Genomic DNA, 25,307 nt, shown 5'->3' on the forward strand with positions numbered 1-25,307 from the left:
ATGTGTCTCTTAAGTTTCATTTAATTGTAATGTTCTTTCATTTTTGTTACTTTCAAACGAAATTATCATTACTACCGTTTTCAAAACACGTCGGTGTCCGATTCTCTATAAGGTACCCAATAATTTCAACCATTCTTTTCTTGTAAGATATGTCATTTCCATTAAGGATTTTCCCCGACATATGTGTTATGACATCTATAAAAGGTATTTTATCTGCATATTCCGTAAAACGGTTCTCGCCGTGAACTTTCGAATGTGAACTAATGAGTGTGAACACATGAAACCATTTCTTTTGTTTTGCCATGTCATCAATGAAACGTTTGAAATCTTTGTTTGCAATTTTGCATAGTTCAGCAGGTATATCTGCAACGAATAAAGAAAGATATATATGTGACAGAATGAGTTTATGAATTTTTATTTTTTAAAATTACTTCTTTTCCGACTCATTCTTTCCTGAGTATTTGGGTAATCTATCGTTTATTTATTTCAGATTGGCAATCCTCGTCACATGGTCTGTACTCTTGGTTTTCATTGGTTCTTGATTTTCTATTCCAAATATTTCTGGGCAATCGATTGTGCATTTTAGGGTAAGACACTTTTTTGTTTGCCTCACTCCGTTGGAGAAAAAAAAACATATATAGTAAATGCTTGTTAATAATTACTGTGATTAGTTACTAATTTGTCCCTTGTAATTTATTTTACAATTCCCAATTCATGAAAATGTGCGTATATGAGTATTTTTGTATGAGAAAACACGTATAAGATTAAATGTTATTAGGGTTCTAATTTAATTATTCAATTTATCAGTTGTTTATATTAACAAGTTACGCTAGTTTGGTCATAGACATGAATATCGATTTGCTCATTTAAATGTCAATTATCGGTGATTACATGTTATAATTTGAATATCCCAAAAAATCCATTGCTAACGTTTTTTGATTGGGAACAAATTGAGCTCCTTTACTTGCTGGCCTATTCCTTCACTCTTATGCGGCTGACTTTATAGCTGATCTGATCCGAAAGAAAAAAAATATCGTTTGGCTTAATCTCAGTTTCCGCTATATAGATTACATATTATCTCTAAACAATCCTAATTTCGGAGATTTGATACATCGCATCTACCCCAAAGAACTTTGGGATAAAGGATACTACAGACCCTGTGACGTCAGCCTCATATCTTGACCTACACTTAGAAATCGATGGTAAAGGGAAAACAATTGACCAAACTTTACGACAAACGTGATGACTTTTCATTCAAAATGGTCAACTTTCCTTTCATCTGTGGCAACATCCCTTCAGCACCTGCATATGGAGTGTTCATATCACAAATCATACGTTATGCCAGAGCTTGCCGAAACTACACAGACTTTTTGTATCGTGCTAGAACTCTAACAAATAGGCTTCTGGAACAGGGTTATGTTGCTACAAGATTGAAGTCATCACTACAGAAGTTTTATGGTCGTCATCATCATGAACTCATGGATCGTTATGGTGTATCCATCATCACCATGAAAACTGATTCATTCAACGTGTCCTAGTTTTCCTTTCCTCGTTTATCTACCCCAGACTTGATTTTTTGTGAGTAACTCGGCAGGTATTTCTAGCTATAACCTTGGTTCCCTTGATTACTCTTTAAAACCTCTTCCTTATAGAAAACGAAGTAAATTGACATACATTGGTATCAACATGTAGCAATGTCTCAGATCTACAATGGCATCAAAGATGGTTGCGGTAACCCTTAGAAATATGTCATATCTAACATCGATCTACTTAATTTGCCCTTTCCTTCATTATAAAAAAAACAAAGCAAAGTTTCACTAGCCACCATTTCAACTTAGTTAGCGTAAAGTGTATAGCCAAATATATACAAATATGGCGGGTCTAAGGTTGCCGTTAAAGATCACAAAAATGTGAAAAAGTACCGTTATTGTCCTATTAGAATCTAAATAAATCATGAAAACTCTATTTTATTTTTGTTTTACTACGGGCGCACCATTTATACCAATATTTTACCCCTCGCTGTCGCTCAGGGTAAAATAATGCGGCATAAATGGTCAGGCTGTGGTAAAACAATGATAAAATGGAGTTTCCGTGATTTATTTCTTAAATCAAACATATCTGCTCTTCAATTTGACAATAATGAGTTTTTCAATAAAATGGAGATTTCTGAACTTCATATTTTCTTTCATTTATTGACATTTTTTTTTTCAAATAAGCATTTGTATGTTTTAATACAATTATATGATTTGATCTTTGATACCTTGACCAGTTTTCTAGGGGTAAGGTTAATATTTGTTTTAATAAAGTCCTTATTAAAAATTTGTCTACTGATTTATTCATGTAGAAAATTTAAATTATCTATCCAATGATTCTAAATTTGAGACGTTTTTGTTAAGCTATAACCTGCGCTTGCGAATTTATACAACTATTTACGGAAAAATCGAAAATGCATTTTTGGATAAATCCTGACGACGACAATCGCCACATATAATCAAAAGAATCCTAGAAGTTGTGATAATACCAAACAGAAAGTACCAAATAAGCCATTCCTTACTAAAGCTTGAATACTCTTGGGTTTTTGACGTACAAAAATATGTAAATTTTAGAGATTTGTTGGTGGAGTAGATGTACATTTTTTTTTATTTTACTCAAAAACCCAAGTATTACCGCAACTTTCTTAATATTGTAAAACTGAGGCATTGGGCTACATGTGTTGATACCTACATGTATTTAATTTCTTCACACATGTTGTACCAGGAAGACTTAGACGCTCGAACGATTTAGTCACAAAAATCTTGGCTTTTTGACCCAGTGGGATACAAAAGGCATAAACTGAAAAAAGAATCCGAGAATATTCTTTGGCGAAAAATGTATTCGGTAATGGGAGTTATAATGTTCCAAATAAATCACAATGAAGTTGATGAGTTGATGAGTGGGGATGCACGGTGGACCCTCTCAGCCCATGGACTACAACCCTGGCCTTATATCAGACGAGACAATAAATGATCAACTGTGAAACGTTGTTATGTTCAACGATGTAAACTGTTATTATTATTCTGTAAATCGATCGTAAACAATAGTTTGTACGTTTTCGTTTCAACGATTTTTTATATTGAAGGTGTTCTGCAGTTTTCAGTCTGTCACAATAGATATTTAAACCATCAATGCATAAGTTAAGCTTTAGTAATTTTTTTCTTACCAAGCGTGTTCATTTTTCCAAAATGATCTGAGATCAAACTAATGGAATTTGATACAATTTCCTTATGAAGGTCACTTCTATGCTTTGACTTAAAAATCTTTACTAAATCGACAAGTGCTCCTCGACTCTCGGTTACAATTATCTGTTTGCAGCGCTGATAAACCTCTGAACACTTTTTGCATTTTTCGTCCTCCTTTTCGTCTACAGATGACGTCGGCCTTGTACCTGATTCTTTTGTCATTGCTATATTCGTAGTAGGTCTTTTGGTTTCAGTTGGTTGTTCTGCGGCACGTTTGGTACATATAACTTGAAAAACAAACATATAAAAGCAATAATTCATAAGAGTGAGACAAAGGTATTGTATGTAATGGTATGATTAACGAACACAAAATCAGTTTAAAAAGAAGCGTGAAAAGTATAAGCTTGAGAAGTCGATTGCAAAATGAATAAACACAATATTATATGATGTGATGATTATAGACATACATCTAAGAATGATTAAAAAATACATACACAATTTCCTCGTATATTCATTACTTCTTTTATTCATAAATTTTTGATGATCTCTTTCATAGCCAAAAAGATGGTCAAATTTATCATATTCAATAAAGAGTCCATTTTCTTAGCATCCATTAGCAACATTAATCTACCGAGCGTTTCAGTCACGCGTTTGACTGGAATATCGGTTGACGAAGAGAATAACATGTACAACAATACCTGCCGGGTTTTCCTGATGTGGTATTCTTTGCATCAGTTGTCTCAAAACATCTTTCGATGTCTTATCGTTTTTCGGCAAAAGAGATATTGCAGTTTTTCCTTCATTGTTCCTCAATTTAGGGTTAATACCACCAAATTTTACTAACTTTTCAATAAATTTGCCTTTGTCGAGAACACGCAATGGCAAATAATATTTGGAATGTCTGGTCTGAAATTAAATTATTAATTGTATTAATATCTTTGCGTCATTCTTATATAAGTTGTTTGTTTGATTATCTGTTTGATAATCATTGATAATCGAAATTATATAATTTTAGAACGTTTAATACATGTTTAAAACATAGTCAAAATAAAGACAACTTATAAAGCATTGTTTATGTTATTTTTTCCTTTATTTTCTTCATCACAACCAATTTTGTACAAATTGACAAATATATTGGTGTGTCATTAACGTATTTAATGAGACAAAACTACTTTTCTTGTTTTGGTATTTAGTACCTTTAGCCCATGGACTTAAAGTGTCAACCGGGAACACCCACTTTTCGAGTTCATGGTAATATTTAGGTACCTTTAGACCTCCCATTTTACGATTCAATTTCATTTGAAAACTATGTCAAAGAGATTTTTATCTCAAAAACCCTACGTATGATTACTCACTTAGTACCAATACAAAGGTAAAACAATTGGTGGCTGCCTGATAATACATATTTTGTCCTGTAGTAAGTAGAAGCTTAAAAAATAAAAACAATTTGCATGTTTTTACCAACAAGGTATAAAAAGTGGCAAAATACAAAAAATATTTTGTAAAAAATGAGAGGTATAAAGGCACCCGAAAATTATATTGAAATTCATGAGTAGGGTGCATGGGGTATAATAGCTCATTCAGTATTATTCATATGAATGATTAGTTATGATATATTTTCAAGTTAAAGATGGTCGTTTGATTTCTATAGTAAAAATATGGCTGACAAATTTTACTGTCATATAAACTTATGGGACGCTTAGATCAAACCTATTACAAGGAACATTCATTTCTATCATCTTCTATCATCTCGTATTTTCAATGAGCAAATAGTTTATGAAAAAATGCAAGAAAAATTGTCTTTAAATTATCCAAAAAGATGTTTTGGCATGAAACGATATTTGGTATAATTACAAACATTGATTTTATAAACCCTCTTTCAAGGGACATAAGTGTTCAAAAGAATTGTAATGGGAATTTAAGTTTTTTTTAATATTACACGAAAAAAGTGTGACCCCTAATTTTCTTTTTGAAATATGAAAAAATGTCAGATAATTGTTCATTATGCAAATGTTTTTTTAAAGAATTTGTTATTAGCAAAAACATAAAAAAATTATATAAAATGTTGTAAAAAATTGCCTATGTTTAAGCTCAATTATCTTGAAGTTAAGTTTGGTGACCTATGTTTTTTTATCTTACGATTTTACAGTATGTTCGTTCAAGACCATCTTTCAGAAAAAAATAGGAAAATTTATCCACTAAAAGTATTAGGTATGATCTACTTTAAAATGTCCATTTTGTAGTGACAAAGTGTAGAAGAAATGTGCATTTGAATATAAACAAAATACAACCATGTGTATTTGTGTGGTTAAATTCACGTGATGACTATAGTTGCCCTACTTGGGATAAACACAGGTCAGTCTAAAAATGCACCATAAGCACATGCTTTCTATTTTAGTTTATTTTACTAGAGGAAAGGACTCTGATCATGAACTCTCCAACAGTGAAGGTGTGCCATATAAGGTATCAGGTAGTAAAAGGATTTCTGTATAATCAATTGATTTGATACCCTATTCCATGTTTTCTAGTGTGTCGATTGGTGTTTAATAGTTTCAAGATTAACAAATCCCACGTAAAATGCGCATGCGAAAGTCATTACTTTTTATCTTGGCATTTGCATGACGACCATGTTTTACTAAGACATTTTATGATATAATTTCACTAAATCCGGTTGGACTGTTTTTCATTAATGTGTTTGTTTCAGGAAGCAATGTGTGATTATCAATTACTTTTGGATTTTGTACAGCTTGTTGTTTGATAGTTTATGGTTCATTGTTATTCGTTTTAAGTTTTCTTTCTATAGATTAGGCCGATTTCTGTCTTTTATGAATACTTTTACTTCATTAACTTTGGGGCTTTTTACAGCTTGCTTAATGGTATAGGTTTTGCCCATCATTGAAGACCATGTTTATGTCGGTAAATTGCGAAGTTCAGACACTCTCGATCATGGTAACTTCGTACCCATGAGGTCCCTTTGTCGCGGGAATATAACGTTCGCTTTATTGTACATATCCTTTGTTGGTGACGTCGGTTAGAGCGGAAGTCACAAAAAGTTGTTGATTAAAGGTATGGTTAAGGTCATGATGGTTTTATTACCTAATTCAGAAGACATGGAAAAACGAACAGTTCGAAGTAGATGAACATTCAGTGGACACAGATTCAAAGATTCTACAGATGCGTTATTCCATCCAAACCTTCCAAAACCCTGATCCCCGTCCAAATGAATCTACACAGCCTTCAGTAACTCACACACTCAACCCCGATATCCAACCGTTTGTCTTCACGCATAGCACATTTGTTCCGTAAATCGCACTCGCAAATGAGAGTTAACCACCACGCGCTAGTCATATATTCGACGCGCACACGCAACAGAGCGCATTTTTATCCACAAGTGGCCATCGTCTGTCCATGCTTACCCTCCCTACCTTCTCAGGTAACATTTTGGAGTGGCAAACATTCTTGATAAAGATGCCTTACGATTATTTACTTGTTTTGCGATCACAAATGCAAATTACGAGAAAGCCGTAAAGTTGTTACAAGAAAGGTTTTGCCAGAAGGATAAAGTTGTTAATGCCTCTATCACAGCTCTACTTGAATAACCGACACCAAGAAATCAAATTGTTACCTTACGTAACTTCTACAATCAGATGGAAGCATATGTACGCGGATTGGAAGCAATGGGTCAAATACAAGATAAATACGGGAAAGTACTGGTTCCGTTTATACTCAACAGGTTACCAAGAGAAGTCAGAAAGCTTCTCGCATGAAAACACAGTTCAAAACATGGGCACTAAGATATACGTCAGAGTATATTAGATGAGATAGATGTTATGGACTAAGAACAAGAGAGCAAATCCACATTAATCTTACCAAGTACATCATTATTCTATGTTGGGGCTTGATAACCAAAGTTAAATTCACAACGTCATGTAAACAAATCGTATCAGAATACTAGCATTGAGACCAGACCATGTATATTTTGCCAAGAGATACACTCACCTACGTATTGTACCAGGGTTACAGAACAAGCAGCACGCATTAACATCGTGAAACGTGAGAAGTTATGCTTTAACTGTTTCAGAAATCACCGCATCAATGAATGTTAGTCAAGGCATACATGTAGAAACTGCTACCAGAAACATCATTCTAGTCTTTGGCAATACACCAACCTTGACCCACAAAAGATGCAAACAACAAAAATGGTAGTAATACAGCGAATGCAAACTTACAACAACGAGGAGCTCATAGCAACACACCGTCCTCAAATCAGACACCAGTTAACCTAGTGAATGATAAACTGGAACACGATGCCGCTATTCTATACTCACAGTCGACCGAATCAAGATCACACGTACCCATCAAGACCATCGTAGCACCCGTAGGGACCAACTAGCAATATGTCGATACGAACATACTTCTTGAAAAGGTAGCCCAGAGATCATCCATAACAGAAGACTTGACTAACAAACTAATTATTCACAGAGAAGGAACAGAGGTTCTACACTTGTCAACATTTGGAAGCAAGGAACCCGATGTGAGATACCTAGATATATATAATGCGAAAATCTACCTGAAGATTGATAAGGGCCAAAAACTTGAAATCAAAGCACTGATAGTACCGATCATAACTGCACTAATTAAAAACCACATGAGAAGTCTAAAACTAGCTCGTCCAGTGTCACACCAAGATGAATTCCAGATATCGTTATTGATTGGCGCAGACTACTACTGGGACATCGTAGAAGACCTTGTAGTACGAGGAGATGGCCTGACAGCAGTAAGGTTGAAGATTTACTGTCAGGTCCCGTGTATGATATGCATAGCAAGAGAGATACCGCAAGTAGCATTTTCAGCGTACTCATATCATACAAAACTGAAGAATCAAATCTGGAGAAGGCCTGGAAATTAGAGGCTATAACAAGCAACAGTTAGGAGATCGACGATAACAATGACTATTATATCCGAACATACCAGGAAATATCGTTGCAAATATGTCGCAAAGTTGCCACGGAAACCAAATCACGATGAGTTGCCTATGAATTTTGTTATTACTAAGAAACGAACAAATGTTATCAGGAGACTTAGCAAGCCACCGGAATTACTCAATAAATATGGAGACATTATAAAAGAATGAGTGACGAGGCTTTATCGAGAAGGTAGATGAAATGACATCAGTGAAGATACAATATATTCCGCGTCACCGGGTACACAAATATTCTAGTATGACGCCTGTAAAACAGTTGAGGCGAGTCGAATAATGCACCAAACTTAAACGATTGCCTAACGGATACACCGCCGGACCTCAAAGACTTGACAAAGATTTTGATGCATTTAGAGCGAAACCAGTAACCATGATAACCGATATTATGAAGGCCTTCCTTCACGTTGGCTTGCATGAAGACGACAGAGACTCAATACGATTTCTATGGTCCGGAAACCCTACTGATCCAAACAGTCATTTGCAAACATACCGATGTAAATCTGTTTTGTTTGGAGCAACGAGTTCCTCCTTCATTCTGAATGCCACTTTACTGAAATGCATAGAATTAACGACCTGTACAATATCAAAACTGTATGTAGATAACATACTTGGCAGCGTGCAAAACGAGGCTGATAGCGAGAAGTATTTCGTCCGAGAATCGAGAAAATCATGGCAGATGCACGATTTAATTTACGATCTTGGACATCAAACAGCAAACAAATTAGAGATTTTATGGAACAGCTTCAAAAACGAAAGAGATTGTGAAAATTTCGTCCAGAATTTATGACCCGCCCGGAATAATAAGTCCGGTAACCATACGAGCGAAATTGCATATAAAGGAGCTTTGGAAAGAAAATCTTAAATGTGATGAATCAGTACCAGAGAAGTTTAGAAACGCCTAGATCGGTTTAGCATCAGACTTGAAGAAGGCTACACAGATTAAGTTGAGATATTATTTGGTCGACAAGAAAACAAACGACATAGTTTTACATGTATTTTGCGATGCAAGCTCCATGGCCTACAGAGCAAACATATGCAATGGAGAAATGAGCACCGTAATGATGGCTAAAACAAGAGAAGCGCCATTGAACATTTCCGAAAACGTTGGCGATCCGAGTACTTGACGTCTCTATGAGAATTTAACAGAACAACAGGACACAACAATATATTAGTGTCGGTTATGTCGTTCAACTGGGAAATCGGGATCATAACTGAACTTATGCGCGAAAACGATGGATATATGAGATCGGCACGAATCCGTTTAAGCACTGTCGATATGTCGAGAATAATCGCAAATTTATATCCATTGGGGGTGACTCATACTCAAACTCGTCTGAACAAAACAGTGCGACAACAGAGCAACAGAATGTCAGTGTAAAAACTCGTCCGCGATGAAATGCGAAAGAGGAAGCAAGAATTTCCTCTTAGAGGTGGACCAGTAACATACTGTCCGACAGTCGAGAATGATCCATATATGAGTGATGCAAGTATAACTTAGACTACGTGTTAATCATTCAATTTTCTTTATTTCATGAGTGACTTTAAATTTGCGATTTATTTCTATTCACGATATTTCATATTTCCTATTTCAATTTCTGATCATATTTTACAACACGACGTTACTTAGTACGATTATGGACTACTATGATTCTTTATTTTATTATATTTTGTGTAAAATTTAACTTTTCGCGGCCCTCAGTAAAACGTTTACTTTGTTGTACATATCCATTAGTGACGGCGGATTGTCGGTGACGTCATTGTTGGCGGAAGTCACAAAAAGTTGTTGATTAAATGTATCCTTGAACTTCATAATAGTTTTATCAATGCGTCTTGCATATTTATGTATGCCGTTATGAATGTATTGGCTTGTTAACGACGAACGATAAAAAACACCATTAAAACCTCTATAACGCATTATCACTGAGTTCCTTCACATTTTGTGATGCCGTGACCAGGAGTACTAACCGCTGTACAATGTAAAAGCTCTCGAGGAGTCGGAGACGAAGAAACATAAAACTCTCATAGCTTTGAACGTCAAGGTATTGGAACAGATATAAGAAGAAAAGGACTTCAAGCAGGGGCTCAGTAGTGCATATATACATATATGTGTTAAATTGTTAAGTAAAAGAAATTCGTCAATTTACCAATACATTACAAAATAACGAGAATCAGGTAAAATTTACACAAAAAGTCGACCCAAAGCCCCCAGACTTAACCTACATGCATCTAGTTACAAGCCCACGCCTGAGCATAATCTAGACGTGAATACATGTGTAATAGATAAAACGAGACAGCAATAGTCTATTCCCGCCCGGAGATGCATGGACGCACGTCAGAACATGTAACTACATATGAAAACATGGCCATGAAAACTCGCCCATCAGATTAATGAACACATGAATATATGTCAAGTCCAAGACTACCATCACTCTACAATAACTGGCTACAGAAACTAGGTCTACGTTACTTCAAAAGTGATGTTCTCAAATTGAAGACATTATTTGCCCATCAAAGGAGAAGTCAGATTACAAAATCTACTACTACACGTACTTGTATGTATTGTTTCTGGGTCCATTTCCGATTGACTGAGGAACGGACGAGCAAGGATGACAATCGGAAAGCAAAAGCTGTTGTGTTTTAATTACCTATATTTGCAACGAGTGTCCACGTGTAAATCGCTGAAACGATTTAATCGTGTAAACTGATTTACCATACTAGTATCTATGGGGGAAAGGTGACCACAACGGGCCTGACCGAAAACTCCTCTACTAACATATTTTAAACGCACCATAAGACCAGTGAAATGTACGCATCAGATCAAAGCTGCAGAATTCTATTGAACAGCTATCGAGTAATGTACAACGACTAAGGAGAAGATTCAACGATTTTATTTGAAAAGGGGGCTAAGCGTTCCAACTTTACACAGAAGCGGTTAACTTAGGAATCGAACCGACCTAGAGAGTCATCATTCTCAGAATAAGTTCCAAAAGCAGACAATGATGACAACAAACGTATTATTCATTACATTACGCACCACCCAGTGAAAAATGGCCTCAGAAACTATATCGATTAGTAATTGACTGCAGTTGCACAACTCGCCAAGACTTATCTAACTCGAATGAATGTTTAATGTCAAAGCCAACGGACTTAAAGGATTTGACGAAAATAATCATGAGATTAAGGATCGGAAAGTATGGGATCAGAACAGAGAAAGCGCTCTTGCAAGTTGCCCCACAGGAGAAAGATAGAGACTCTACTCGTTTCTTTTGGTTAGCAAACCCGGGTGAACCACATGGAAAACTTACAACGTAAAAATTTAAGGTGGTACTGTTCGGAACACTCGTCTAGACGATATTATCCGTTAGGAATGTTATGACCAGTGGCAATCAAATCAAGAAAACGTATGCAGGATCTATGGAAAGTAAATATGAGTGGGACTAACCACTACCGTTTCATGTACAAGAAGATTGGATGCAATTAGCCAACGACTTGGAGCTAGTTATTGATACTGAAATATCAAGGCAATATTCCACACTACCGTCAAGCCAAAGTAACACCGTGTTCCATGTTTTCGTCGATGCCAGTCAACGCGCATATGGATAAGCAGTTTATGTGAACAACGATCAACAATCAAGATAAAAGTCGAATAGCACTTTTAAAGACTTGATTGAATGGACGCTGTAAATAGTGGGAGGATCGCACCACACATTAAATCAGCAATACCTTACAGAAAAATCACGTGTTGGTCAGACAGTCAAATATGTTTGCAATGGTTAGCGATATACAAACAGCTCAAGAAATTTCTACGAAACAAAGTGTTCGAGATCACGAGTTCAAAACATTGACGGAGAATTCGTAATGGAGATATTGGTCAACGAAGGACAATTCCGCTGACCTATTGACGAGAGGAATCAGTGCCCTACAATTGTCAAATTATGGAACGAGGGACCGTAATAAATCATGTGTAAATCTACATGACCGGAATGGAAAATGAACACAAGCGCTCTTGTGATAAGTGCAGACTTGTTGGAGGAAAACGTTACCGTAACGTTACAGTCGGCAAGCGACGTGAACGATACTAAAGGAATTCACCGTTATTTGACATTACGATACTGTGTTTTGTAAATAGCTGGCCGAGTGGTCTAGGGCGCTGGACTTAGTGTAGGCGGATATGCCATAGATGTCACAGCGGTACGAGTCCCACGGAGGGAACGATCAAAAACTAGCTTCACAAATTTGACAGTTCTAACATCGTTGGGAATTTTTCAGACCCCTCTATAAGTTAACATTATGTTCCCTGTATCCGATGGAGCAGTAATAGAGTCGTCACATTCTGAAACATTGTATAACTCATTAACCTTGTATTAGTTTCGAATGAGTTGCTTTTGTGTGAGTTGTGCAGACACGTAGCGAGTTATTTTTAATTGTACACCATGTGCCTTAAAGGTTATTTCAACTAAACAGAAAACAATTATGTGATTTACTCCTTATGATCTCAAGATTTTCGAAATATAACAAAAGTTATTACAGAAATTAAAAACAAAATGCTAATTGCTCGACCAATAGAAAATAATGCAAAGTAAGTATTCCGCTATATTTTAAGCCGATACTTAAACGAATTTACTATATACACTATGGCATTCGGGATAAATTCCAAAACAAAAATGCACAAAATACATAATACATGCTGACAATGATGATAATAACATACCCATTTGTCTTTACAAACAACATGTAGCGCTGTATTTCCGGATTTGTCCCTCAAATTCAAATCTTCCTTATCTTCATGTTTTGCTTTCTGTAGCACTACGTCCAATATATGAGGCCCTAGAATATTTATGTATATACATGTGGAAGTATTGAGAAAGTCACGAAGGAGAGAGAGAGAGAGTTTACACCGAATTTTCGTTTTGTTTCATTTCTTACGCACGAGAATAGAACCCGAGTTACATTGTGCAATGGTAATTGTATCTGAAGTGTCTGTTCGTTCCTGTTTTTCAAGGCAGTCTTGACCAACAATTGACATACATGTAGTTTAGTTCAATACAAAAATTTAAACAATTAGGCAGACAAATAATTTTGAATAGTTTACATACTTACATGTTGGTATTGCCAATCTCACAGTTGCATGTATATATGTATCTCCAACCACAGTTGACAATCTCTTATAGTCACTTCCAAACGCAATAAGTTTTGTAATGAAATCCAACAGATTTGGACATTTATCCATTAGTTCAATTTTACAAAGAGGTTGTATGTCAATATCTCTCATATCAGGTATTGATTTATCATCTACATATCTAGAGAAATACAGATATTCAACCATCTTTGTCTTTTTTTCGATGTAAAAATTGTAAATGACCCTCATCCACATTTCTTGCGTAATAAACACGTGCTTACGGATGTCTTCACTCCCTAAAGAAATATTAAACTTAGCTGTGAAATAAGTGTAATGATTGGTTTTCATATTTTTTTTCAACTATGAACATGAGATAAAATGGCTGCAAACAACTGACTCATAATTGCATACAATCCCAATTTTTTTTCATATAACAGATTTCTGATTTTGATGAATGCAACTTACTGTTGAATTATTTACAGTCATTTTTAAATTGTAAATATGATCTTAAATGTTTCCCCCATATTGGACCACTTTTACCATGATGTAGTAACACTGAAAAAAATAGTCGAGGTTGTCTCAAATTTGACAGTCTTTCAAACAAATTTTTAAGAGTTGAACATTCCAACATATACAAATGCAAAACAAACAAACAAACAAACAAAAAAAAAACAAAAAACAAAAAAAAAAACAAAAAAAAAAACAGAAAACAAAAAAAAAGAAAAAAAAAAGTAAAACTTGCTTCATCATACAAACATCAAATGTTTTTATCTGATTGAAAAAAAACTTATTTATTTGATTGGTTTGAACTAATTGCATTCTTATAAACACTTATCATATAAAAGGATTCAAAAGCTGTTTTAACAACGTTTTTGTTCATTATTTTTTTTTAATCCTTTTCAGGTGTCACGTGATTCGTGCATGTTGATTAAATACAGCAAGGTGACACGATTCTCTGGCCAAAGTAATTAGTTTGAACATTAATGAAATGACTTACAAATCTTTATTTGTTAAACCTTCCTCATTGTGGATCAATTCATAAAACTCAACTTTTAGAAGACAATTGAATATGAACAAGTTAAAATGAAAGTACTTTGGTATTATGTTTCATTTAGAAAACACAATGGAATTTGTCACTGAGTTCACAAATTCGCAATTAGATCATTAAAAAAAACAAACAAACAAACAAACAAACAAACAAAAACAAAACGCACCTTAAAACAATATGATTGCTTTTACTTCTAAAATTTCTAAAATTCGAGGTTAAAAGTCAATACCAAAGTCTAATCTATGTGGAACATATTACTTTTTTGTAATTATGTTTTATTGAAGCATTTAATTGCATCCCAGTACGGTCAAATTCTGTCGTTTTATTTTCTCCGAGCCAAAATAACGGTTAGGCAGGATGGCCTAAGATTTGAAGAATAATCAAGGGAACCAAGATTACAGCGCTAATCAAAAGAATGTAATCAAGAGACAAAGACCAGACATGGAAAATAGACATACACAACAAAGAGCATGAAGTAACTTATATCATACATACAAAAACAAAAAACAAAAAGCAACTCGGACTCCATTAAAAACTTGGAGCATAGACCAGGTGCACATATAGGGTAAGCGTCCTCTGTTTTTCTAGAAACACCCACCGAGTTGCTCATAAAAAGTCAAGTCCGGGGTAGACGAAAAAGGATAGAAAAACTATGACACGTTCAACAAATCAGTTTTCATGGCGCAGATGGATACATCATAATGACCCACGAGTTCATGATGACGACCATAAAACTTCTGTAGTGATGACTTCAATCTTGTAGTAACATAACCCTGTTTCAGAGGCCTACTAGTTAGAATTCTAGTGCGATGCAAAAAGTCTGCGTAGTCCCGACAAGCTCTGGCATAACGTATGAGTTGTGATATGAACACTCCATACACAGGTTGCATATCACAACTTGCATATTCATTCATGCAGTTCCTTATATTATTCACGTTTTAAATTACTTAATCGTAAATATCATGTTCCAGTGAGCATTTGGAGTAATATAATATATGTAATATTCCTTCTGTTTAGCCTTCTGTTGGTGACATACATTTTTTGTGTGTTTCCAATAACGTTTAAACGTCTGTATTTAAAATAAATATTAAAACTGTAAGCAGTTACATAAAAGAGCATGTTAATATTATATGGCATTCTTCATAGTAATAGTACCCATACGCCGCCCGAAGTGTTACTGAAATAGGAAGCAAAGTTCTGCTGCAATTCTTCTTCTAGACAACAAAGCATTAGGATAAAGCGGATAACCGTAACGGCCGTTCCGGTCGTCCCAAGATGAAATTTGCATGTAGATATATTTGCTTCGGTTTAATTCATTTTTCATATATTATTGTTACATGACTTCCCTATTACATAACATAAATAACTATTAATTAATATTATAATATGCACCTTTAATACTGCTCTTAATTAGATACTGAGATTAACATGCAGGGATCAAAAGAGAGAAAAGGAAGAATGTTTTTTATGTAATTAATTTAAACGCACAAAACTCTCAAATATCAACTTCAACAAATATAAGAATGATTTAGTTTCTTCTGTTTTCCCAGTCTATTTTTATTTGTGGATACCACCTAATTTATATGATCAATTCAGTAACTATTTTACCCATATCAATATATTTTACACTAGAATCTTTTTCCCTCGATTACTCTTAAAAAAATTTGGTCAATATTTCGTATTTCATATCAAATAAACCGGTCACGGTCATCCCGTTCGTAAATGGCTTGTCCTGTTATGGTCATCCCACATTCTTCGTTACGGTCATTCCGCCGATATATTTTTTACCTTGTAATTTCTCATTAATTATTTAATTATACATTTTACCCATATGATTCCCACATTAAACATCATGCTTTGATGAATGACAGACTATTTGTCATATTTATTTTGTTGAATAACTTGAATAGACAACTTTTTAAAAGAAAAAATATTCTGACCAGAATTGTTAAAATAACAAGAGTAATTCTGCAACACTTCTACGAAATGGCACTGTATCAAGCACTTAAAACTTGTTAGTCAACAAAATATGGTAGAAATCTGCAATACGATTTCAAATGAAACCTGTTCACAAAGTCTTTTAGTGTTATTAAATGTTAAAGATAGTAATGATTTAACTTCTATCCAAATTACACATGTAATTGAACCGACAAGGAGATGAACCTTCAGATCTACACTCATATCGTACAAATTAATCTTGCAAGTAATAGACGCATTCGGCTGAACCCGTTTTAGACTGATGCGTCTACGCATTATCGAGGACAATGGACAACTACCGTACCCCAACGCTTCGTATTGTAAGCCCCACCCCACCCCCCCAAAAAAGAAAAAGTAAAACCATCGGGCTAAATATAGATAAGAACGAAAGCAGTTTATTGACAAGTGACACAAGGAACTTACATTTGTATCTATCCAATTCCACAAACCGTAAATAAACTTTTTGAAGAATGTTTCCTCTTTCCATTAAACTTCCACCACTTCCGCTATTTATTTTATATGCGTCATTTGTTGCAATAAATGCTTTATCAATGTTACCTTCCGCCATGAAGACATCGCTTACCATGAGACGGGCCTAAAAAAGTTACAGCCTACAATGCTTTTCATATCACTGATAATGGCATTATATATTTTCATATCTACAAAATGTACCTTGTGGACAACTTTTTTCAGCTTTCATGTTTTCGACTTATTTCTAATTTCATTAAATTTTATCTGATGCTCCCAGTTTTTAGTGGAGCCCGAGTTGCTCATTTACTTTTGTTACTTTGTATGTATGATTTTAGTTACTTTATGTTCTTTGTTGTGTACGTCTGTTTTCCATGTCTGGTCTTTGTCCCTGAATTACATTCTTTTGATTACCGCTATAACCTTGGTTCCTTTTCTTTTGATCCACAATTGCAAAGTCAACGCTCCAAATAAGGAAACCCCAAATTTTTTTCAGAATGAAATTCAAAACCCCCTCTTAAAAATATGATCTTATCTGATAATGATAGTGGGCAAGTTTCAACGAATTACCTCTTGCGGTTTAGAGGAGATGTAAACTAGGAGATGTGCCCTTTTGATCAGCGGATATCATGTTTTGCGTAAGGAAACCCCAAAATTCATTCAGGTGGAAATGCAAAATAAAGGAGGTGCGAAATTTTCTGATGACAAATTAGTAACATCATATGAAGACAAATATAAAATTTCTTCCTTAATTGTTTTAATGTTCTACATATTTTGATATGCAATCTATATTAACCTTTATCAGGATAATTATATTTTTTCGATCAAACTACAAATTTGTATCTATATCGAAGGTATCCATTTTTCTTTAATTTTTCGACTTTGTCCCAAAAACAGTGGTGTAAGCAATCGCACTTACCTTCCAACAATATTTATTAAATTTAATGCTTTCCATTGAATTGTGTCGGGCCTCTTCAAGATTTCCCAGTTTTAAGTAACAATACGATATATATCTGTGAACCATTGCGAGTTTTACTGTATCAATATCTGCCTGCGTGCGCAACCAACGTGATACCGATTGATATACATTAATAGCTTGATTATAATTTCCGTTTGAACGTAGAATGTCAGCCTTCTCGACATTATCGATCGAACGGAAATATCATATTGAGTTCTCTTTCCTCTGTGAAATATAGGAAACGTAACACTGATAAATACATTCGTAAAACAGGCTAACAGAACCATTAGCTGGGTAAACCCATATATGCCCTTATAAGGAATGATCGAACATTTCTGTGATTCAATTTATGACAGCTTATGTATATTTTTGGAACAGAATCATTATTTTCAAATTATTAAAAACAAAGAAGGTACGTATCATAAAAAGCCACAATCATTTCGCTTCAAAAGACCTTAAAGATTAAAAATGAAATGTTATGTGTGCCACAAAGACAATCGCTTCAGGATTTCACCATATATTTTGTCAAATTGCCTGATGTTAGCAAGAGTGTTCAATTGTATTTGTCGTCAAATCTTTCCTTAAATATTACTTACTTTGTTCATATTCTTGAAGCATTTCATATACTATAGGATGTTGCCTGCTGTCTATGTAATCTGATGGTAACTTATTAACCTTATCTGTAATTTTCACAGGAATATTTTTTGATATGAGAGCACGAATAATTTTCTCTAGTTGTTGACCGTCAGATTTCAATTTGCTTTTTACTACTATATGGTATGGAGAATCGCCATCTTTATTGAGCCAAGTTTTAACACCAGTAGACATTGTAAACAACAGTTCTGTGTCTTCTTCACGTATGAAATAAAAGAATAATTTCATATCTTAATAAACAAAACACACAAAACAAGTAATAAAAATTACCAAGTTACTTAAGATAAGGTGCGACACAAATGCCTCCTACCTGAAAGTTATATGAAATGATTGAGTCCATCGTTTGGACATTGATTGGGTTTTATGATAATTGGATACAAATAATTAAACATTGTTCAAGTATTTATTCTATGAAATTATCAGTAAAGTCGAATAAAACGTAAACTTGTATTATAGTAGAACAGGACACAATCACATAGCAGAATCCTCACAATACCCTCAAGCGGTTACGTTGAAAAGGTGTTGAGTCTTAAAACTGTCTGTTTTAAGTAACCGGAATAATTCATACGTAAACTATAATAGCAACTTGAATTCGATTCTTTCAGTGGATTACGCAAAACAAATTTATAATAATAAGAAAACAAAAACAATAGTCTGGGGTTAACTCATGATCCAAGTGGGTCCAGAATAAGCCCCGGAAGGTCTGGGAAATATGGATTTGAAGACAAAAAGGCCATATTTGACAGTAATAGATGTAACAGGACTATCTGCAAAGATATAAGATCTGACAGTAAATTTCTTTAACAAAGCTTACAGAAAATAGTGGAATCAAGTATTTTTAGTATTTAAAGTGTTTGGTATTAAATGCCCATAAGTGATCTTAAGAATCTGTTCACTTATCTCATCATATGGTCTTTTGATAAATCGGGATGTAAATATATTTGTTCGAATTTTTAGTAACGAAAACAAATTGCGTTAATTGGACGTCTTTTTACATGGTTACAGCACTGCTGTTAGACAAAATTTTCGTTCACTTTGGGATACTTTTTATGTAATGTTACGGATATCCACAGTTTATGGATTTTATAACAACCCTTTCAAGCAACATTTGGTAGAAAAATTATTAACACTTTCAGATATTATGGCGATATTTTGGCTCTTAATAACGACAACTTCAATATCTATAATTAAGGTATACACCTTGCAGAACTTTCTCTGACTAAAATATTGATGGTAAAGAATGCCCGCTTTTTCTTTATCGTATTATTCATTTCAATAATGGTAAACTTAAATTTACGACAAAATGGGTGATTTTTTTTTATTTCCTAATGTTTACTTTCCATTTTTGCTGTGGCAAAAAGAGTCCTGAGAAGAAAGCATTTTTGGTATAAACATTGATTCGCTCAAATGGTCTTAACATAGGAAGTTACACATTTTATTTAAAAGAATAATCAAGGGAACCAAGGTTATATCGGTAATACAAATAATGTAATCCAGGGACGAAGACTATACATGGGAAACATACAAACACAACAAAGAACATAAAATAACTAAGTAGTTTTCGGCATGGCATAGGTTGTGTCCTTAATGTATGACATATAATGTATTATTATTCTCAAGTCCACAAGGGGAGAATTTGGTTTGATATTACAAACGATGAAACGACTTTTTGTAGGTTTAAACTGATCTGGAGCTAGTATCTGCTAGTTGGTAGTTTATTTGTGCATTTGTGTAACGTATAATTAGTTCCTTTATTCTGTTTTAACAAGGGACCTCAGACCTTTTTGAACAGAATTGTAGGTGTGTTTAATTGTGTAATATTTTTTTCACAGTGGCCAGTTTTAAAAGGGGGAGGTTGTGATCACGCCAAATTATTTTAACCCGCCACAGTTTTGCGACTTCATTCCCAAGTCTGTATGTCTTGTTTCATTTTCACTTTAAGTTTGATTTATGTTGATGTAGAGACGTAAACTTAGTTGTACCTGTGTAAAATGTCGTTCTGGGGCAAGCCGCATCCTGACATTGTAACTATATATGTTTGATTTGTGCAGTACCTATTCATGGTTCTCAGTCTAAATATTTATGTTGTTACTTGGTAAACCGGAAGGTCAAATTGGGAGTTTTATTATCCGGCCTTTATGGCCTTAAGGGAATCAAGATTCGAGTGAAAATAAAAATAGAATATATATTAAGGACAAAGACTAGACAGGGAAAATAAACAAACACATACAAAAAAGAAAAAAAGAAATAACCAAAATAATACGCACAATGAGACTGAAGTAAATGAGCAACCTGGACTCCACTAAAAAAAATGAATAAATAAAATATAAAAAAATAAAAAAGAAATAAAAAAGAAATGGAAGCATGGACCAAGTATACCAGTTGGCTATGTTTCCTTTGCTTTCCTAAACACATCCGCCGATTAGCTCATAAAATGTCACGTCCGGGTAGTCGAAAGAGAAAAAAAAGGAAAACTATAACATATTTTTAAAAAATGGTTCTGGCTATACCCTGACGATCCAAGCGTTCTTGATGACGACCATAAAGTGAAGTGATGACATATCTTTTGAAAGTTTGCCTAAAAACATCGATAAGTACAAGGCTCGCAAAACATTTTATACTGTAAATGAGAGGAAAATTATCCTTCATTTACATAATTTACAGGCAAACATATTTGTTAAAGATTGCCCTATTACTGTTCCATTATAGGTTCGAAGGAACTATTCTTCGGAGAAATAATACGTTTCATAGGTCAGTCCCCAGTTACAATGCTAGGTATGCCTGACAATTACATTTGTCTCGTGACAGTATATATATATATTGCTAATATTACTTCAAGATTCTCGCAGGTAAACAAATTATCTTGACCTATTGACATAACTATTCATATATAAGTAAAAACACGTGTTATCTTGTCAATATCGGTCGAGAGTCAAATGTAAAATGGAAAAAAAAATATGTCTAGATTCACGTATAGGACTATGTAGCATTAGAAATAAAGATATAGAGCAACACCTATTCGTGTAAAATCAGAAAAATAGAAATTCAATGAACAAGGACAAAGAAATGCAACCAGAAAAAAAGGCATACCGGTTGGGAAAATCTTCAGCTTAAAAAAATACTTAAGTAACTCCTACCATTTCCATGGAATTAATGACAATGAAAACTTCAACGTTTTTACCACAATCTGTAGTTTGACAAGTTTATCGTCGTTGTGACATAAGAATTATTGAAATGATGACCAGAATCTCAAGAAAGCATTACCCTATTCTAAAGCAAAACGTCGGCAAGTTCTAAAAAATGTGCACGTTGAGAACTGATAACGCAAGAACAGAATTTTACCATTGAAAAATGAAAATTTAACAATACGGAAAATAAAGTAGACTCGTAAAGTAAATATTCCAGGTATGTATTATATGGTGCTTGTAGGAAAAATCTATCTCTAAAAAACTATAAAGAATGATATTTCATTAAAACGCTGCTAGCACTTGTACAGTACTTGAAATAATTACCTGTCAAAATTGCATATCTAACCGCAAAATGAATACAAGAATCGTTGTTTTCTTTTAAGTTGTCATTTGTTTCGCTGACAAGAACAGTTAAGGTCGGTGTCAGCCACTTTGTGACGTCATTGTTATGTTCTTTGATAAACTGGAAGACCGTCTTAAAACTCATTTGTTTTGGTTTTGCAGACCATGCTACTCCAGTTCCTACAGAGGTAATGAATTACAAGATAATATGCGACTATCTTAAGACTGTTTGATTAGACATCAGTGTTGTTATATTTTAATTAAGATTTTATCCATCAGCTTTTCATCAGCTATTGTTTTAAAGATTAAATTCATTCTGATGGGTGTTATCCTTTATGTTGAACGTTATTATGGAAGGATACTTTATGATTTACAGCAAAAATAAAAAAAATACTAAACATATGCGAATTATTTGTTGTGCAAGTTGTTACTCGAATATAGTATCCATTAAAATATGATACCTTGATGGACATTTGAGTCTTCTACTTCAAGTCCCATGACTAGATGTCGAATTGACATCCATTTTCCATCATTTGATAATCTTTCCAACACATCCGCCCAATATTCCTTGAAATCTTCTCGAAAAAGCTCATCATAAGTGTTGTTTTTTTCTGTATCTGCAGTTACGATTAAAAACAGTTAGTAAATGTTAAAAAATCCAAGTTAAGAAATTTTTGTGTTCGTTAAATATTGAAAATGCAGTAAAAACAATATTTAGGAAGGGTTGTAAGTGGACACCAGGAAGGTAAAAAAAACTATACGTTACCGTCAATTTTTTCGAAAGCATCGACAGCAGCAACTAATAGTTCAAGCTTTTGCTTTCGAGTGTCTGTATCGCTCTCACTTTTCAAAAACCCTTCCAAAAAAGTTGTGAATGCATCCTGATTTTTATTCATGAAGAGTAATTCTTTTCCTTTCCGGAAGTATGCCTAATGGAGAAGGAAACGTATACTAGTATATCAATTACACTTTAATATAAATACAGAGGTAAATATTTGTATAAGAACAATATATTCTTAACATTCAAGCATCATCTAAATGATATACATATAAGTGATTAAATTTGATCAACAACGGAAATTAGGTGATTTGTCAAATAGATAATACTTGTCTTGTTGGGAAGTGATAGTTAAAATAGTATAGGCAATACTTATAGGTGCGGTTTGAGGTTTTTAATCGTTTAAATTTTTAGTAATTTAAGTAGGTAATTCAGTACAGCTGCATTACCTTACTATAATAAGGATTTGCCTCTACAGCCATTTCAGCATCTTTTAGAGCTTGTTCATGATTTCCCCCTCTTCCATGAATATTAGATCTGTTAGACAGAAAAACTGCATATTTTGTACTGAAGCTTTGATCTTTAGAACAAAGATTTATTCCATTTGTATAAATGTCAAGTGCTGACGACAAATCATCCCGTTGAAAAGCGGTTCGTCCTTCTTTCTGGAGCTTTTCTATTTGGTTCCTTATATTCAAATCTACAAAACAAAACACACAAAGAACTTACTGCAAACATTCGTTAACTTGCACTTAACGCAGATGTTGCCTCAAAGGCAAGTTTTTTTTATAATATAATACTGAAATCTGGTCAAATTGCAATCATTTAATTACACACTGTTAAGTTTGTATAACGGTTACACCTATGGAAACGAGGAAGGGTTGGATCTTTTTCCAATGTCTTTATTTGTCGAAATATTAGTTAGTTATTGATCTTCATACAGACAATTTATAGACTTAAATGTCTAGTGACCTTTTTCTTTTTACAACAATTAAACATAAAACGATAAACACCGTTTCATTCTGATTAACACAACTCTTACATTTGTAGTTGGAGCTAACGATTTAGTAGTGTCATATGCTAAAAAAACTAATTTAGAACTTCAAATATTCCTTTTTAAGAGTACCTTTTTGACCTAAACATAATTTAGCCGGAAATGTTGTCAAGACTTTATTGGCATGGAACCCTGACACCAAAAATAACAGATAAATCTAAAAAGAGGCCTGATTGTGCGGTTCTTTCATTTATGATTAAGGAACGATTTTATATTCGGTACCCGTCATTCAAATCAACAAAAATTGTGCTTTTCAGACACGACACCTACATGCCTAGGTATACTACTAAAATAACATTCAGGGAGTACTTGCAACTTTCATTTTTTTTTGTATCAGTAGGGGGGTGTCACCTTTGCAGCAATAAATTAAATGCAACTGAATCAATCGGATGGATGGTTTATCTTCAGAATATTGCGTTTACAGATGGGGTTCTTTTTTCTATAGTATTATTCTCCTCGAATGTTGCATAAACAATAATTTTATTGTCAAAACATTGTGTTTTCAAACAACAAAATTTTTCGTTCAAGTCGCATCAAGACTGGATTAAAGTTGAATAGAGGATGCTGAAGCTAGTTTTTTTACCCTCTTTCCTTTCCTTTTTTCAAACGCCGAATACAAAAGTAGTACATGTGAATGCCAAAATGAGTGTTGTAGTTCCCCTTGAATTACGCACTGCTATTTTCAACTTAATGACACTTAAAATGGTCGAAAGATAATGGAAGTTGAACCAGGAGAATCATCTTTCAAAGTTATTTAAACATTCAATGTTTTTTTTTAACTTAAGGTGACATCGTTGTATTATTTATTTCAGCAATTGTTCGTTATTTCTTTTTTATATTTGAATTTTGAAATAGAAAAGAAAAGGGAACCAAACAGCGTGAATTCCTTCTTTAAAGAAATATTTCTTTTAGACTAAACGAAGAAAAAGGAGATATAAAAAATTACACACATGGTGTTGGTGTTGAATATAATATTTTTAGATCATTCTTACTCGAGTTATACTATCAGTGTTCGGTTGTTTGTGTATCGTCTGTATATCATATTTATCATACTTCATTGTCTATTTTATAAAATAAATAAAGTGTAACATTATAACTAATAACTTAAGGCCTTGATGGTTTTGTTTACCTGGTCAACGGTTTTTACAATTGACCAGAGCAAAAGTGACGTTCTCAAATTTCGCGGTTATTTTTCTACCTCCCATTTTCATTGGCTTATCGAAGTTTAGATGTTCTTGGGGCTTATCTGTGAACAACGTTAATCCCCAATAATGCGTGATCAGATGACAATCAAGTGAACAATCATGGTCGCGCTATTCATTTCTTGCTACGAAGGCATCGATTTGGATCAGTGTTAATAGTATACTGGTCTACTGTTCCTTCGGAAAATACTAGTAGTAAATTTATAATCCTTCGATACTAGCTATTACCTACAGCGTTGTCTCATGCAATAGTTGGTACCTCAAGGTAATTGATTTACTTTTCCCCTCATGACCATTCAACAAATGTATGATAATACATT

General features: G+C 34.0%; 1 protein-coding gene across 4 annotated transcripts in view; it reads right to left on the reverse strand.

The window, feature by feature from the left end:
* LOC148627395 (TPR and ankyrin repeat-containing protein 1-like) overlaps positions 1–25,307 on the reverse strand; it is a 55,438-nt gene that overhangs the window by 22,795 nt on the left and 7,336 nt on the right. For 3 of the 4 annotated variants that reach the window (XM_088572288.1, XM_088572297.1, XM_088572304.1), the window contains exons 7-16: positions 23,181–23,431; positions 22,720–22,882; positions 22,415–22,570; positions 21,936–22,133; positions 18,366–18,620; positions 13,300–13,614; positions 12,911–13,026; positions 3,917–4,124; positions 3,200–3,505; positions 76–363 (exon numbers count right to left, since the gene is read on the reverse strand). In XM_088572288.1, the coding sequence (XP_088428414.1) occupies positions 76–363; positions 3,200–3,505; positions 3,917–4,124; positions 12,911–13,026; positions 13,300–13,614; positions 18,366–18,620; positions 21,936–22,133; positions 22,415–22,570; positions 22,720–22,882; positions 23,181–23,431 (2,256 nt within the window). Of the gene's footprint in view, positions 1–75; positions 364–3,199; positions 3,506–3,916; positions 4,125–12,910; positions 13,027–13,299; positions 13,615–16,766; positions 16,939–17,730; positions 17,978–18,365; positions 18,621–21,935; positions 22,134–22,414; positions 22,571–22,719; positions 22,883–23,180; positions 23,432–25,307 lie in introns of those variants that run through there. The other variant, XM_088572314.1, reaches the window with a different exon arrangement.

Source organism: Perna viridis, chromosome 1 (assembly GCF_037379345.1).
Source record: "Perna viridis isolate PV_CMFRI_1.1 ecotype Kerala chromosome 1, ASM3737934v1, whole genome shotgun sequence".
NCBI classification, from domain to species: domain Eukaryota; kingdom Metazoa; phylum Mollusca; class Bivalvia; order Mytilida; family Mytilidae; genus Perna; species Perna viridis.